The sequence below is a fragment of the Chlorocebus sabaeus genome, chromosome 1 (assembly GCF_047675955.1).
Source record: "Chlorocebus sabaeus isolate Y175 chromosome 1, mChlSab1.0.hap1, whole genome shotgun sequence".
In the NCBI taxonomy this organism is placed as follows: domain Eukaryota; kingdom Metazoa; phylum Chordata; class Mammalia; order Primates; family Cercopithecidae; genus Chlorocebus; species Chlorocebus sabaeus.
Genome location: NC_132904.1, coordinates 31,715,649 through 31,734,178, shown reverse-complemented (window position 1 = coordinate 31,734,178; position 18,530 = coordinate 31,715,649). Strand labels below are relative to the sequence as shown.

Genomic DNA, 18,530 nt, shown 5'->3' with positions numbered 1-18,530 from the left:
ACCTGTCATGGTAAAGGTATCAGCCGATCACAATTTTATACTCATGAAAATACATCTTGTTATAAACTGAAATCATAACTCTAATTTTTAGAAATTCAACTTGTAGAATACAATTATTTCCCACTGTGGATTTTTAATTCAACAAGTATTCATAGTGCCACTGTATGCCAAGCATTTTTGTAGCTTCCTGGAATATAGCAACATACAAGAGACGAACTATAAGTAAATTATTCAGTACCTTAGGTGATGAGTGTTATAGGGGAAAAGGAAAACTCGGTAAAGGATAAGGAGTTCTGTGGAGGATAGGAGTGGCAATTTTAAACAGAGTGGTCACAGAAGAAAACATTTTTGTAGATTTGAAGAAAGCAAAGCAGCTAGCAAAGCAGCCATCTGGAAAAATATCTTTAGAACAGATAAAAGAGCTAATATAGACAAAACCCCTAAGGGAGGAATATGTCTGAAATAAATTTAAGGAACATCAAGGAGGCCAGTGTGACTAGAGAAGAGACTTTACTATTAATATGTGGATTATCTATCATGCAGATATTATGCACAAAATTTTATAATTGTGGGTATCCTAGCATTCAATAATTTTCTACTAATTATTAAATCAGCCTACCTGAAGGTACTAAAAAAAACCAGATTCTTAAACATACAAATGTTAGGCTTTTCGCATAATTACCAAGAATACAGATATAAATTCATTTAAAAGTCATCAATTTAAAAAATTCTATCAGAACTCTAATTCAGTTGATCAAAGTTCCATTATAATCCTCCTTTACTCTTAACAGCTATAAAAACATTTTATTTCATGTCTTTTAAAAAATGTTACTACTATTACATAAACACATTATTACGTATCACCTAGGTATGCAATTCTCCCTAATTCTTGGATTTTACAAATCAATAAAATTAGAAAAGAAAATTTAGAAACTGACATGATCTGCCAACGTTTTTGGGTTTTGTTTTCCTTTTCTGAGACAGAGTCTTGCTCTGTCCCCCAGGTTGGAGTGCAATGGCACGATGTTTTTGGGTTTTGAGAGATGTTTGGAAACTACTGTTCTTGTGCTTTTGCTTTTCTCAATTTAACCAGTCTTTAGGTATTCCAAAAGTATCCAGAAGACATCAAAACATTTTACAGGATTCTGTTTAAAACTAAGTTTCAAACTTTGATACTAGAATCAGTAAAATAAGTAGTATCTCTTAATCTTGGTTATTAAATATTTATCCCCTTGGTAAAATTAGCCCTTTTAGTAAACACATGCAAATTAACTTAAATATTTATCCAAAAGGGGGGAAAACTTCCCTACGTTTTTTCATTTAAAAAAATTCATATAAAATAAGCAATCTTTTTTCTGTACAAAATAAGTCAATTTAGAAACTGTGTGTCACTGGATAAGCTAGACGCTGACAATGTGGATTCCCATTTTAGTAAAAACAGATTTTACTCATGGTAAAAACATTTCTAGGAATCAAACTCAGGCAACTTCTCAGGTTTTACCTAGTATAGAAAATAACCAATTTTTTATCTTAGGAAATGTTTTTCCCCCTCTCAAAAAGTAAAAACTCTGGCCAAGTACTGTCATATTTTCCTCAATCGCTATGAAGACTGTTAAAGGGAAAATTTTATGGCTTCTTAATTGTATTAGTTTCTCAATACTCAAATAGAAACTAAAAATAAAAAGAAACCAAAAGAGAATTTATAAATCAACATGTAATTTTTTTCTTTTTAGAATTGAACAGGAAGTTTCCAGTCATTTAACTTAGAAATTTATGTAGGCATTTGAGTAAAATAAGGGCCCAGAATTATAAATATCTCAACTTAAGTTCTTCCTAGAGCAAAATTACAGCCAACTTATTAATCTAGCAATTATTTCAGATGTTCATGCTTATTCTCCAATTATTCTCCCTTATTGCTTAGCTGCAATTCTAGATGAGCTAATGACCATTAAGCTCATATATATCTATAACAAAGAAAACATGCATGTAAGCCACAAGTCATCTGCTTTAATACACTGGGAATGACTAGAAGCAAAATTCAGCTTAAAAATTAAAAAAAAAAAATAAGCATTCATCTATTTCTAAAATGTAAAAAATTAAAAATCATCAGGCTAAAATTGTTTCAACTCGTCAAATAAAGCATGTTTTCTCTTTCCTTTGTTAAGGCCTCTGCACTGGCAGTTCTCTTTGCCAGGTATTCTCTGCTTAACTCATACACATACTTCAGGCCTCAGTTCACAAGTCCTGTTCTTCGAGGTTTCCTTGACTCACCATCCCCTACCTTCCCATGCAGTGTCTGGCATGCATTTACTCAACAGATACTGGAAAAGTTAATAAATTTTAGAAGCAATTTAGGAAGATACTGTCCCCATCTTCCCTGAAAAATAACATGGATGGAAGAACCTGAAAAAAGACATTTTCATTACTTCTTTTTTTTTTTGAGACAAAGTCTAACTCTGTTGCACCAGGCTAGAGTGCAGTGGCATGATCTTGGCTCACTGAACCTCCGCCTCCAGGGGTCAAGTGATTCTCCTGCCTCAGCCTCCCAAGTAGCTGGGATTACAGGTGCATGCCACCACACCTGGCTAATTTTTGTATTTTCAGTAGAGACGGTGTGTCACCAGGATGGGCAGGCTGGTCTTGAACTCCTGACCTTGAGTGATCCACAAGTCTCCCAAAGTGCTGGGATTACAGGCATGAGCCACCAAGCCCGGCCTACTTTTTTACCTATATCCATATAAAAACTTATAAATAATATACAGATGGTGGGGGGTCTGCAAAATTACTACCAGATTACTTTTTTTGAGAATCTCTAAATTCAACAGCCAACTGTACTACTGAAAAAAAGGTGTTAATACTTTGGACAATTGTACGTGACTATGACCCAGGCAAATACGTCAGTAGGCATCAGTAAATTTCATTCTACTAAAAGTCCACAATTCTAGGGAACTTTTAAGGACTAGTCCTCCACATACAAAATTACGTTCCAAGAAGGTTTGCTAACAACGCAATTCTGCATTTTTAGTTTGCACAGTCTCCTAAAAATGTCAAACTGCAGCCTGTAAACTTTTCATCTTACACATAAAAGTATCTTATAAGCTTAATTGAATACACTAAAGTAAAATTCCAAAACACTTCAATTGTGGGATGCTTAGAATTGCAAAATGTTTTATAGGTAAATAATACAAATTCTGATGCAACATCATAGTGGTTTACTTACAATCAACTGAGGAGTATCAGGTAGCTACACGAAGATACTCGAGTTTTCAATGACATAGCCTGGAGATGTGCTCAAAAAGTTTATCTTGAATCTCTAAGCCTGATGTACTACAAATTACAAATCACTGGAAATAAAGATTTAGTTTCAATAAATCTGATTTTTCCCATTAACTAGAAAAGTTCCTTTTAGTATTTTTAAATAGAGAGCTAGATATCGTGCCCCTCTGACTTTAATTTTTCATTTTTATTTTTCATAAAATTTCATAATCTCAATTAGTAAAAATCTCCTTTCAGATCAGGCTGGGCATGGTGGCTCATGCTTGTAATCCCAGCATTTTGGGAGGTCTAGGCGGGTGGATCATCTGAGGTCAGGAGTTCGACACCAGCCTGGCCAACATGGTTAAAGCCTGTCTCTACTAAAGATACAAAAATTAGCCAGGTGCGGTGATGGGTGCCTGTAATACCAGCTACTCGGGAGGCTGAGCCAGGAGAATCACTTGAACGCAGGAAGCAGAGGCTGTGGTGAGCCAAGATTGCGCCACTGCACTCCAGCCTGGGCAAGAGTGAGACTCTGTCTCAAAAAATAGATAAATAACAGATCATAGGGAATATAGTTTATCCTACCAGAAAACTTAATTTACAAAACTTCTACACATCTTTGAAAAGTATGAAAACAACTGTTTAATAAGCAGGTATTGAAAGGCTAATATACTCTACCTAAATCTTTAGTTTTGGCCTTGATTTAAGTAAATGCCATTCTAATAACACTCCTAATTGCTAACCGAGAAACAGATGTGAAAGTTACTGCTCTCTCTATAATGTGGAATGTAAAAAAATATACAAAGTGGTAAAGAATATATGTTCTTTGTCTGAGTCCAGGAGTTCAAGATCAGCCTGGGCAACATGGCAAAACAAAAAAATACAAAATTTTGTATTTTTGTCTCTACCCAAAACAACAACAAAACAGCCACAAAACATCATGAAAATTAGCCGCGTGTGGTGGTGTGCACCTGTATTCCCAGCTACTCTGGAGGCTGCGGTGGGAGGATCATCTGAGCCTGTGAAGGTCAAGGTTGTAGTAGGCCATGATTACATTACTGCACTCCAGCCTGGGCAACAGAGTGAGACCCTGTCTCAAAGAGGAAAGAAAATACTTGCTCTTATAAATTTCTTAAAAGTCCAAAATTACAAAGATTTGCCCCTTTTGTGTACAAGATTCCTTTGTACTCTCTGAAATTAAACCCAAGTATCTACAGCTAAAAATTTAAAAACTATGGAAGTATGGAGAACAACAGCAACTAGAATTTTAGAGGTAAGATTTTATACAAAGGATAACCTGGCTACACAGAAGTTATTGTACCATAAAATCTTCTAAAAGGTTTGTTGAAATTCTACTGAAACAATTATATGTGGTTGTGCGTAGCTATACATAATCCATTTTTTCAAATACCCACCAAAATACTGTTAGACCTAATACTGAGACAAATAATGAAGAATGCAAAAAACTCCTGAGCAAAGAAAAACAAAAGTCAGTTATAAACCTACTATGTATTAATAGCTATTTCCACAACTATACTGTATTTTAGATTTCTTAGGTCAGTTAGTATAATGGCTAGTGACTAGAATCACATATGGAGGAAAAATCTAAGCATGAACTGAGTATTAACATAGATTTGAACATTATTGTTCCTTTTAAGTGTCATAATGATATTGTGGTTTTATAGGGTACTATTCTCTTTATATAAGGAGAGAAACATAAAGCATCATTAAGCCTATGCAGAGGTGTACAGGTATTGACTATCTATTATTCTTTCAAATTTGTTTGAAAATTTTTATAATAAAAAGTTGGAAAGAAAAAAGATTAAATTGCTTGGCTAAGGTCCTAGTAATAAGGAAGCTGCAAGCAGAATATCCTAGGGTCCCCAGACTTCAAGTTCTTTCATTCCTATTCCTACATATATCCCTTATAGTTACCTGCAAATTCCTTGCACTGCATTGCATTTCTTTAAATAAATGAAGACATTTTTAAACATACCTTTCCCATACTAAATATGATCAGACCACTGTTACAGTAACACAGTAAGAAAAATTCTGACCCTGCAGTTGAGGCACAGGGCAGAGTAGTTCCCTACCCCCATAATAAAAAACTGAATTTAAATAATAATTGTGTTTTTGAAGAAAAAAAAAAAGTATTTTAGAGATAGGGTGTTACTATGTTGCCCAGGCTGGTCTCAAACTCCTGGGGCTCAAGCAATCCATGCCCACCTTGGCCTCCCAAATGCTAGGATTACAGGCATGAACAACTGCACCCAAACAGATTAAACTTTTTTTCAAAGTTACTTTGACTTGGAATGCCTGTTATTTAAATGCTAATCTCCTAACTATTCTGTGAACTCAGGAAATTCAAATTTACAAAGGAACAAGTTACCTTTTTAGAAAATATTCCCATGGATAAGCAATCTGACATTTTTAATTGCTAATAGAAACTATTTCCTTTAAAGTGCTGAGAATTTCATCATTTGTGTTGCTCACAACTGAAAACTTTTAACAAGTTAAATAATGTAGCATTTGCAAACATAATCAAGTATTTGTCTAGATGATCTTTTTGACTCACTAATTTGTTTACAAAGTGAAAGATGGCATTGTTTTTAAAATACCTAAATTCTTATTTGAAATAATTTGCCATTTGGTCAAGTAAATCAGTATAGGTATCAATTTCCTATATCATACAGTTTATATATAGATAATAGATATATAATATATATAACCTAATGCTTGAAGTAGCAATTTTTAAGTTTTCTTCCCCATATGATTTATATGACAGAATTGACAGGCATCATTTACAGTAAATGATTTATTTTATATTTGACAAAATCCTAAACATTATCTTTACTAACTATACTCACTAGTAAGCTTCTTAAATGAAAAAAATCATGGTGGGGAGGTGAAAGCTAGGACTTTCCAATGGTTTTCAAACACAATAAAGTTTGAGTTATGAATAGAATATCTGTTTCCACTCAATAAACATATTGAAAAACACCAGATAATTTCATGGAAAAGTATCACTGATTCAACCAAGAATCAATCGAGTTTAAATGGAGTGGACAGTTGTTAGATGAGAATACAACATTTAGTCTCAAATTATCTCCCCATTATTTTTTCTATTAATTATCAAAGGAATAATAATAACTACACAGTGGACAAGCTGGTCAACACCTGAGCCACATCATGAAAACTGACATCACCAATATGGGACAAATGAACATTACTACGCCTCCGGATGAGATACACTAAAGACACATGGCCATTTTGGTGGCTTTTCAGCTAAAACCTATAACCTAAATCTAATGATGAAGCATCCAACAAATTCAAATTAAGGCTGAGGGCTGAGTGCAGTGGCTTACGCCTGTAACCCAGCACTTTGGAAGGCCTGAGGTCAGGAATGAGACCAGCCTGGCCAAAATGGTGAAACCCCATCTCTACTAAAAATACAAATATTAGTTGGGTATGGAGCACACTTGTCCCAGCTACTTGGGAGGCTGAGGTTGTAGTGAGCTGAGATCATGCCACTGCACTCAAGCCTGGGTGACAGAGCAAGACTCGATCTCAAAAACAAAACAAAACCACAAATTAAGGCTGAGGGGCTGTTCCACACTGAAGGAGACTAAGAGGAATGACAATTACATAATGGCCTTGGATTAGATAATGAATCAGAAGAAATTTAAGAGTATTACCATAATAAAAGTAGAACACAGACTGCAGATTATTCTACTAATGTTAAATTTCCTGAATTTCATCACTCAACTGTGTGTATGTATAAGAATCTCTGTTATTAGGAAATACATCAAAGTATTAAAGTTCATAATATATGCAATGCAATCTCCTATAGTTCGGAAAAAAATAAAGATTCAGTAAAGAACTTATGTCAAGATGTTAAAAAGCAGTGTAAAATATATATGGGAGTTCTCTGCATTGTTCTTGCAACTTTTTTGTAAGTTCAAAGTAGTTTCAAAATAAAGTTACAAATGGATTACAAAAATTGCTTAAATGACTGTCAGTTTGTAACCACTAAAAGCAATGCTCTTGTTATTCAACCAATACAAAGCAGATTAAACCATGTGCTCTCTCGTGATTGGATTTTCAACTCTGATAACCTAAATAATGAATGTTTTAAGCATTTTTTCACCTAATACCCAATACCATACCCTGAATACAGGAAGCACAAAACCTTCAAAAATTATCTTCATACACGATAGCCAAAACCAAAGGAAATGGTGGATGAGGGAACTAAAAGAAATGTACAAACACAGGAAACAAAGTTATTTTGCTGACAATCTTCCCTCCAATGACACTGCACTTCCATAATACTGAGTAGTGTTGCCATTTTGGACATTTAAGTTTTATAAAATTTAGTCTAATGTAATTCTAAATTTCATTAGTACTTAAATTCTTAATTACAGCTGAAAAGACCATTCTAAAATTACCACTGGTGTACTTTTTAGTCATCAAATTTGATTTTAAAACTGTCAAAAGCCATTAAGGAAGCATTTGAGTTTTCATTTTTTATAAGGATATGAGTTTAAAATGGTTGAGAAACACTACAGATCTTTCTAGTGAAAAACTCAGAAATGGACTGAACCTGACTATAGTAAGTTAGAAATAACTGGTTATTTGTGAGAAAACATCCCATTCCCCACCACCTAGAAGAATGAGAAGTACCAGTACAACACTCAAGTTGCACTGAAAGAAAAGGATGTTAGCTAAACAAACCAAAAATAAATACCAAGATGTGGCATTCTTGTTCAAACTCTACAGAGGGTACGAGTTAGCTGCAGTTAATTCTTTTAAGCCACACTCTTCAGCTCAGATGTGTCCTTAAAGGTTATCAGATTCTTAGTTTGACATTCATGTGACTGTCTTGTTAAAAAAAAAGTTTATGTAACCAGAAAATCGGTTTTCAAACCCAGGAATAAATTCAGTTAGTTAAAAAAAACGGTTACAGTTAAAACAGCATAACCCTAACCCTGACTGTGAATCTAAGTCACAGTATACTAAGCACATAGTAGATGCTTCAAAGATCACTTGATTGATAATATACAAAAAGCAAGCCAGGAGACTAATCATTTTATTGTCCAGGCAAGTATAGGGAATATTCTGCAAACTACAAAATTTACTAACAGCAATAAGATTCAATTATTGCCCTGCAAAGCCTCAATTCCCAAAACCAGCTGCCAGAAACAGATACTGTATGTCCATCCTCTAGAGCTTGAGTCAGCAGTGCTGGTATGCTAACTGGGAAGCTTGTATGCTTTAAAAGCTTTCCAAGTGATTCTAAAGCAGTGAAGTTTGTAAACTTTCGTTCCAGGGATAACAATGTCTTATTTTACTCACATATAAAATGAGGGAGCTAAACTAATTCATGTTCCAGCTTTAAAAATTTATGACTTAAAACATTATGCCCACTTCAACTTTAAGTATGTAACATGTGCAGTAGTCATAGTCTGGTGAATGAAAAAATTTCCAAGAAAACCATCATAACAAAATGGCCAACCTTCTTTTTTCTTCAAATCCAGTATGAAAAGTTGCAGAATATGAATCTTGGGACAAAGGAAGACTTAAAATGTCAACAGTACATGCTAGAGCTGAAGTGCTGCATTTAAATACAAGGCTGTAATTGAACATGTTCTGTCACATGAACAGAAGTATTTAGATTTAGTTTTAGAAAGATTAAAAACAGCTTTGGGATCTTGTTATCTTTGACCCTTACTACAGTTCAATGTACTATTTCAAAACTACATTTGAATCCTATCACTGATGTCAACTTGTCTTTAGAACTATTGCTTAATTAACACTTGCAAATAGAAAATTTTTCTTTGGAGGTCTAGCATACAAAATGGTAAAACTTACCCACATTATGCTTTCCTGAGTCTTAGAAAAGCAGCTGAGTTTCTCAAGAAGTTGTATTCAAAGCAAATATTCACAATTTTTGTTCAAACTGCTGTGGATTCTGATATGTGGGGGAAAAAATCTAGATACCGACTTCAACCTATTATGCCATTATACAAACCAACTATTTGTTTTCTGCTACCAAGTTGCTGCGAGCAAACCAGTTTAATAAAATTAAAAGTTTAAAAATTCAGTAAAATTAAAGTAATAAAACTGAAAGTTTAATAAATTAGTTACAACTAATAAATGCATTGTCCACATTTATTTAGAGGTGCAGCTTTTTACAGATGTCACTGGTAATATTTTAGACATCTTCATTTCCTGGAACTGCCTTGAACCAGACTCATTTCAAAGGAATAGCTGTTTCAAAGCTGATGCATTAAAGAAAATACAAACAATCCATTAGAAAATATTTGAGCTTTTGACTTAAACTGGTCCTTTTGTTTTATAAAGGAAAGTTGGTTGCCACCTGATTCCTCTGAACTCAAGTTATAACCAAAAATGCTCAACACTGTAAAAAGTCTCATGTGTTAGAATTAGTTTTATTTCCAAATATGGAGGTTTCTAGCTCTGTGATATTATGAAGGGCTTACATGTTTGTGTTGATTCATGGATGCTATGTTGCAGCATATCTTTAATACCTTTTGGGACAGGGATAGTTTTGATCCAAAATTATCCCCTATGATCCTAACGACTATAATACCCAATAATTTTAACAACTAAGTATTAGGTATTATATGTTGTTATGTTATTCCATGAATGTCCAGGAAATTTAGGTAAAACATTACTACCTCCCCCAAAAACTTCAAATTGTATGATCCATAGTCCTTTTTGTTTCACCACTAATTTTAGAATGTATATGCACTTTTTATCATAAACCTTTTTCCACAATTTCAGAATATATCATGACTCATTACACCAAAGAATAGAATATAAAAAGGCTGGGTTTAAAACGTAAGAGTCTTTGCAGGGTAAAGAAAATGACCATATATTTTCAATATGTTTACTAATGACTGTAGAGATTAGTTTTGCTTTATAAAGCTAAGAAATATATAGAAAATCAGGTTGATTAGAACAAGATTTTGCTTGAAAATAAATGGCTACATTTCACATAAGAGAATAAATTATCTAGAAATTATAAAGATTAGAAAATATAAGGTTTTATTTAAAGAAATGTCGTTATCTAAGTGACTATATCCTTTTGCAAATAGTTGCTTTGGCTGAGAAAAAAGTCCCAAGGGAAAAAATGTATAGACCATGTTAGTAGAAGTGACAGCACCTAAACATCTCTGTTATAATAATGGATAGGGAAAAGGGATAGAATCAGATAATTCAATAAAACCTAAAATAGTTTACTACTTATCATAGTCAACATGCAATATTTCCTTTGCTTATCAAACAGTACTTTATTCAAAGCACTTTCAGATTATTATCACTCAGTTCTGGGTTTACAAGTACTTTTTTCTTTTACATCTCTATTCTACATTTATATATGCATCTAAGAAACTAGATAAAAAAGCATATTGAGTTTTTAAAGTAAAAATCTGAATAATCACACAGACATGGACCAACATTTATTACAAACAGGAGAAGTGTAGATCTATAAGAAAAGAGTACAGATTTTTTTTTTTTGTAAAAAGGCTGCAAGCTGAAGTATAGAAATCACCATAATCTATATAATGCAGTAACTGTATCTGCATTTTAAAATCACATTGCTCAACAGAAAGAAAACATTATAATACAGTAATTTGAACTGCTATGTAAAGGTATTAAAACAGTATCAACAGTGGAAAAGTTTATTTCAATTTAGGTCACTCATGTTGCATCCTGAGTTCACTTCCATTTTCCAAGAAGAAAGGTCATTTTGAAAAATTGAAATGTATGCTACACAACCCATTATTTATAAGGAAGGAAAAACCAAGTATAGAGAAAAGAATTCATCTTTTGTAAAAATTTTAAATAAAAAAACAATCAATTCTCTATATGCTTTTATTAAAGAAATACAGCTTTCACAGACAGCAAGATACATTGTTGCTATTACCAGCAGCATTACCTTCTTCATTTCTCCTTCAGCCACCAATAAAAAACATCCTTCAGTAAAAAAATTCCTTATGAATGTGGCCCGATTCAAAACAAATTACTTCTCTAACAATAAGATATTGTAGCTTACATGTTGTCACTCATCACCTAATTACATGAAAAGCTACAGAAACCACAGGCTGGGTAGGGGAGAACAATTTAAAAGAATATGTCAAAATTCTGTAGATTTTCTCAATTTTGTGATTATTTAGTGACCTTTTTGATCATTGTAAAAAGTAGTTATTTAAAGAGCACTGAGGCTCTGACTGGGGCATTCCACTTAACTCAAGTGTTTAAAATCTCTCATTTATTAAATCCAAAAATATACTAAACTGCATTTAAGATATCCTTATCCGATCAAATAGCTGGAGACATATTTAAATGTTTCCTTTATTTAAAACTAAGAAGTCACAAAAGTAGTTTCATATCATACTGATATTTAAACTTTATACTTGATAACTATCACTTTAAGAACAGTCATACAATTAATGACTTGCTCATCTTATAATAAATAATATTGTTAAATCATGTGACGTAACACTTTTGGAGTAAAGAGTAGAACAATACATTTCAGGGAGTGGAGGCAAAATGTTATCTCCTATGTATTATATATAACACCAAAGTAATTTGGCCTAGTTTTTGAAATTATATATTAAGAATACACAGAATTTTGTCCTAAATGCCGTTCACTAGAGCAAGAGAATTTTACCTGCAACAATTTCCATGCTACAGCAAAAAAAATGAAAGCATGTGACAAATTAAGGATGACATTTTAAATCCAAATTTTACATAGCTAAATAGATACTGCTCAACTCTGAGTTATGAGCAAATCTGATACACTGGCTCATATAGTAGCATCATCAACTTTTTTCCTAAGTAATTAATATGCTCTCATTTCCAACTGATGTTTCAAATTGTTTTTAAAAGTTTAATACTTTTTTCCTTTGACATTTTGTACTTTAACAGGATTTGCAAGGAGTTTCTCTGGGGAAGCAAATCTTCTGTTACTAAAGATGTATGCATTTTCTATTAAAAAATGTATTTGGAGTCACACAAATTGGTTTAGCTGAATATAAAGAAATGAACATTACAATTTTCCCACCATGAAGTACTGAGTTACAACAAATGTATTAACAAAACTTTATTTTCTTGAGTGCATACAGAATGTTATGTAAACACTTAAGTATTACTTTCAACGTAAAAACATTCTTATTATCACTTTGGATTTTTAAAAAGTATTATAAATAAGTTATGTGTCTTCTCCAGAAATATTAATGGCCACATTGAGTGATATGATCAAAAGAAAACTTTAGCCTCTCATAGGCTAAACAAAAATATAAAATGTGGATATAAAAAATAAAGAGCAAACCAGGAAAGAGAAAAACACAGCTCAGAATATGCATTTCTAAAACCAGTATTCAATTTAAAACCTTAATTTCTAAACCAAAAATATAATTTTTAAAAAATATACATATATATTATTTACCATTTGTTTTTAATACATTATATATACCTATTTGTGCGTGTATGTTTGTGCATGTGTGAAGTAACTGCAAATAGTACCAACTACATAAATCAGGCAACTGCTAGCAGCTCTTCATTTCATTGTATGAATTGAGCCTGTTATGTAGACAACTTTTAGCCCCTTGGAACATCTGGTCTTCCTGAAGCTTTTTTTAGGATGCAGTTTGTAACTTACAGCTACGAAATTGCAGAAACAAACCCATTGTGTTCAGAGTTACAGAATGGAGTATCTAACTGCCTATTTCAGTTTAACTTATGCTATAATAAAATGCATGAATAATGCCTGAATAATTGAGAAACAAGGAAATTTCAAACTCAGAAAGTTCTACTTCATTATACAAAAACAATTATATATCAATTATGTTCATTTCTGATGTGTTTGAATTTAAGTCTAATGTGTTTGTAAAGCCAGACTAGAATGCAGACCAGGTGCAGGTGATCCAGGTTCCTTGTTTTAATGAGTTAATACAAAGCAGCACAGGCTTCAGCATATTTCAGACAGGCCTCACCTGTTTCGTGCCAACCTACTTTGGTGATTTAAATATATTAAGGAAAGAAATGGTCCCAGAGGATAGGTGAGGAAACTTTAAGGATACGGTCACGGGCCAAAACTACCAGACTCCACATAAGGCACAATCTCTCTCATACATACAAACACACAAACCACATACACAACCACACACACAAAAATAAAACACACACAATGTTCCTGCTATTATCCAGTAATTTCCCTCCCAACCAAGTAATGCAATCTAAACTATAGCACAAATACAATGAGTACACTGTAGCCTCTATTTAAACCTGCCATTGGTTGGGTCCATTCTGAGGACACATCACAGATGACACTGTGTTGTGCTGAAGTATATTCAGTACTGCTGATGACCAAAGCCCTTTGAATAGGTCCAAAACAGATCTAAATATTATCAAATTTCAGGTACAGCAGAAAATGTTATGTTGAGGCTGCAGTGTACTTGATTATGCTGAGAATCTGTATCACAAAATTAATATTAAGAGTACTGCGTATTATAAGTTACAAAAAGAAATGCATATAATTTTCAGCTTAATGTGAATATCAGTTATTTACATCTTACCCCTTCCATCCCATTAATTTATATTAATAACCTGAAAATGATTACTTGGTGCCAACTGTTATTGACACATTAAAACTTTTATTATCATTTTTACTACTAATTCCAGTCTTCAAAAATTAACATTTTCCTCCTAACTATAATCATGAATGGGATCCTTACTCTTTAAAACATATATGCCTGGGTTCAAATTTCAAAATATAAAAAGCAAGAAAAAAAAAGTATCATTGGGTAAAATTAAGATTAAATAGGATTAAATAGGTTTGAATCACATTAGCTTATTCTTGCATAATATAAACTATCTTACAGAAAAATCGTTAAATTATTGAAGTGCTTACATTGATAAACCATGCATTTTCACAAAATTAAAATGTGAAGTAATTATTCCCTTAAAATGTTTCATTTCACCAGACACTCAAAATACTCTATGAAAAACTAAGTTAACATTTCTATATTTTCATATACTCTCATCCATATTAGTTTGTAAGTAGGAATAAAAAGAAAAATGAGTTCTAAATAAATGACACAGGAGGCAATAAATTGACACATGACAAGTAAATAAAAGGCTAAAGCACTCCAATACCATTGAAACTGTTTTAATGTTGTTGCAACTCCAAAATGCAACAATCATCAGCTTGTAAAAGACCCAAATTTCAAAAATTCATTTTAATTACTCCTTTATACCTATTTTACAAAATAAAAGTAAGACACATTTAAATCCTCCTTGTCCTAATTAGCTATGTTCCTAATTTGTTTTCTATCACTACAGTGTATGCTGCAATTCCCATCAGATGCTGATATTAAGAAAAAATAAAATAAAATAGTAACCTCTGCTTCAATGTACAGTTTCCAGAATCTGCCAGAACTGGGGAACTGGGCAACAAGGCGTTCATAAGTCTTCCGTGCTTTGTCTATAGGTTGATTCTAAAATTGAAAACCAATAAACAGCATTTACAATGTTAGGATTATGAAAATATTATTCACTGCAGAACCAAGTAGTGTGATTGGACCCATAGAGAAGGAAATGTAATCCTATATCACTAAACCTGTGCCTCTCGAATGAGAATGCTCCAAGCATCAAGGTCATATGGATTCTCTTCTAATTTCTTTTCCGCTTTCTTCACCTTCTCTGGGACATACTCAGCTGCCTGGAGAAAAAAAACAACAGTGAACTAAAGTTACTGTTTTAAAAATCTCATGCCTAACTTAATTCATGAACAATAAAGTCCTCAGATGCAATGTCACATTACAAAGCATAAAAATATCCTCTTATAAAAGAAAAGTGTGTTTTCTAGAACCTCTGTGTACAATCGTCCTTCCTTATCTGTGGGTTCCACATCCTTAGATTCAACCAAGGGTGGACTGAAAATACTCAGAGGAAAAACAAAAAAAGACAGCAGTGTCTATACTAAACATGTACAGCCTTTTTATCATTATTTCCTAAACAACACAGTGTAACAACTATTTAAATGGTATTTGTATTATATGACGTTATTATAAATAATCTAGAGATGATTTAAGTATTTGGGAGGACATATATAAGCTATATGAAAATACATTATTTTATATAAGAGACACAAGCATACATGGACTCTGGTATCTAAGTGGTTGTCCTGGCAACAATCCCCCACAGATACTGAGGGACGATTGTATTTGTAATCAGAAGTAACTTGCATGAAGATAATAAAACCAAGTGATCAAAGTTTTTTATTCAAATAAACTTATTTTTGTATTAAATACTATAAAACAGCAGTTCTCAAACTTTATGGTCTCAGGACCCCTCTACACTCTTAAAAATTAAGAACCACAAAGAGCTTTTATGTGGGTTTTATCAATATGTACCATATTAGAAATTAAAACAAATTTAAATATCAATTGATTTACAAATAAAACTTTTTACATGTTATTTTTTCTTTATAAAAAATAACTTAAAATTCAGTAATAAGAATGTCACTTTTTACATATTTATAAATCCATTCAATGTTTGACTTTTTAAAAGGCAGCTGGATTTTCACATCTGCTTCTGCATTCAATCTGCTGCCCTGTCAGATCATAAAGATACTGAAAAATTCCACTGTATCCCCATGAGAGATTAGGAATGAAAAAGGGCAAATAATGTCTTAGATTTATTATGAGACAGGTTGAACTCACAGATCCTCTGAGAGTCCTTAGGAACCCTTGGGGTTCCTGGACCAACTTTGAGAAACACTGCTGTTAAAGCATTCATCCTGCACCACAAAGAAAACGTGTGAAATGACATGGAAATCTTATTTTGATGTAAAGAAATTTTAAAAACACAATTCACAATTGTATATACAACACAATGAAAACTATAAAAGAAATCTGCAATTAAAGAGATTTTTAAAATATATTCAAATGCTTAGACTGGTCATCCTTGGAAGATGAGTAGTAGAATTACAGGCTGATTTTTTTCTCCCTTTTCTTTCAGCATTCCCCAAATCCTTTGGTAAAATAGTTTTACTTTTATTATAGAAATTTAATTTTAAAAAATGCCTAAAATAGTAGCCAGCACTTGAAGCAAAAATAAAAGTATTACTTCTCAAATTATTGTTCAGAATACTACTGTGTACCACAAAAAGGGATGCTCAAATAAGCCAGATAAATGTTAATTTATACAGGCCAGGTGTGGTGGCTCACACCTACAATCCCAGCACTTTGGGAGGCCGAGGCAGGCAAATAGATCACTTGAGGCCAGGAGTTCAAGATCAGCCTGGCCGATACAGTGAAACCCCGTCTCTACTAAAAACAGAAAAATTAGCTGGGCATGGTGGTGTGTGCCTGTAATCCCTGCTACCTGGAAGGCTGAGGCACAAGAATTGCTTGAATCCAGGAGACAGAGGGTACCATGAGTGAGACAGTGCCACTGCACTCCAGTCTGGGTGACAGAGCCACACAGCACTTTGGGAGGCCGAGGCGGGAAGATCACAAGGTCAGGAGATCAAGACTGTCCTGGCTAACATGGTGAAACCCCGTCGCTACTAAAAACACAAAAAATTAGCCAGCCATGGTGGCAGGCGCCTGTAGTCCCAGCTACTCAGGAGGCTGAGGCAGGAGAATGGCGTGAACCCAGGAGGCGGAGCTTGCAGTTAGCTGAGATCGCACCACTGCACTCCAGCCTGGGTGACAGCAGCCAGACTATGTCTCAAAAAAAAAAAGTTAATTTATATAACGTTTTGTTTTGCCTTTTTTCTAGGACATCCTGACATCTATAAATGGCAATACATATTGATAATATCCAAGCATAAAGAAGGAAGCATTGCCCCTATCACTTTTCCCCGTCACCCCCCCCCCCCATTTTTTTTAGTGGAATTAGTATTTCATGGAACAATTCAGTCAAAACACCAGTTTGGAAAAGTTTTTAAAAAGTCATCTGTTCAGATTTTTTTAATTACCTAGGAGAAATAAACTCTTTTCTTTGGAATAAATTAGCTTGCACCACTGGTAAGCATTCACTTATTTAAAAAAAAGACATGTTGACTAATGTAATTCAAAATTAAAATAAAGATGCTTTCCTAACATATAAGAACTTTATGAATAGCTTGCTCAAGGAACTAAAGCTGGAAAAGTTTATAAGGGACTACTGGCTCTACCCATACATGAAACTACAGGCTCAGAAAGAACAGCAAATGGAAAAATCAGCAAATAATAAAGGTGGCATTTTCAAATTAGAACGGTGAATTATTCAATGCATGGTTTCAGAATAACTATATAGTCATCTGTTAGAATAACTGTGAATTCAATTTTATCAAAATAAAGTTGAATTTCTACTTTACTCTTTCTGCCAAAATAAACTTGAGAGATCAAAGACTTAAATGTTAAAAACAGAAACACAAGACAGAACTAGAGCAGAATATGGTGAAATGTATTTTTGCATAGGAAAAGCTCTTCAGAAGCCTTTTGGGAGGCTGAAGCAGGATTCCTTGAGCTCAGGAGTTCTTCTGGACCAGCCTGGGCAACACAGCAGAACCCCGTCTCTACCCAAATACAAAAAATAGCCAGGCGTGTGCCACACACCTGTAGTCCCACATACTTGGGAAACCGAGGTGGGAGGATCGCTTGAGCCTGGGGGGGAGAAGTTGCAGTGAACTGAGATTGCCGCCACTGCACTCGAGCCTGGGTGACAGAGCCAGACCCTGTCTTAAAAAAAACAAAAAGTCTTTAAAGAGTAAATTTACATGGTAAGTTAAAATTTGCACATGAGAAAAGTACCAAAATAAAAAAGACAAACATAAAAAAACCTCCAACACATGACAAAAATACTAAATTAAAGCACAATCAATTAACCACCAGTGGTTCAAAAAGAAAATGCAGCCGTATGCAGAGGCTCACACCTGCAATCTCAGCACTTTGGGGTTGGGAGTGGGCAGGAGGATTGCTTGAGCCCAGGAGTTTGAGACTAACCTCGGCAACATGGCGAAACCTCATCTCTACAAAACATACAAAGAATTAGTGGGGCATGGTGGCATGCGCCTATGGTCCCACCTACTTGGGAGGCTGAAGTGGGAGTATCACCTGAGCCCTGGAGGTTGAGCCATGATCGTACCACTACAGTCCAACCTGGGTGACAGGGCGAGACTCTGTGTCAAAAAAATTTAATAAAAACTTAAAAATTAAAACAAAAAACGGGCAAAGCATATGAACAGTTTATAATTA

The 18,530-nt window shown here is 33.8% G+C and overlaps 1 protein-coding gene across 1 annotated transcript in view; it reads right to left on the bottom strand.

The window, feature by feature from the left end:
* Positions 1 to 18,530, bottom strand: part of CSTF3 (cleavage stimulation factor subunit 3) — a 77,682-nt gene that overhangs the window by 42,461 nt on the left and 16,691 nt on the right. The window contains exons 2-3 of the mRNA XM_037999536.2: positions 14,903 to 15,004; positions 14,685 to 14,780 (exon numbers count right to left, since the gene is read on the bottom strand). Coding sequence (XP_037855464.1) covers positions 14,685 to 14,780; positions 14,903 to 15,004 — 198 coding nt within the window. The remainder of the gene's footprint in view (positions 1 to 14,684; positions 14,781 to 14,902; positions 15,005 to 18,530) is intronic.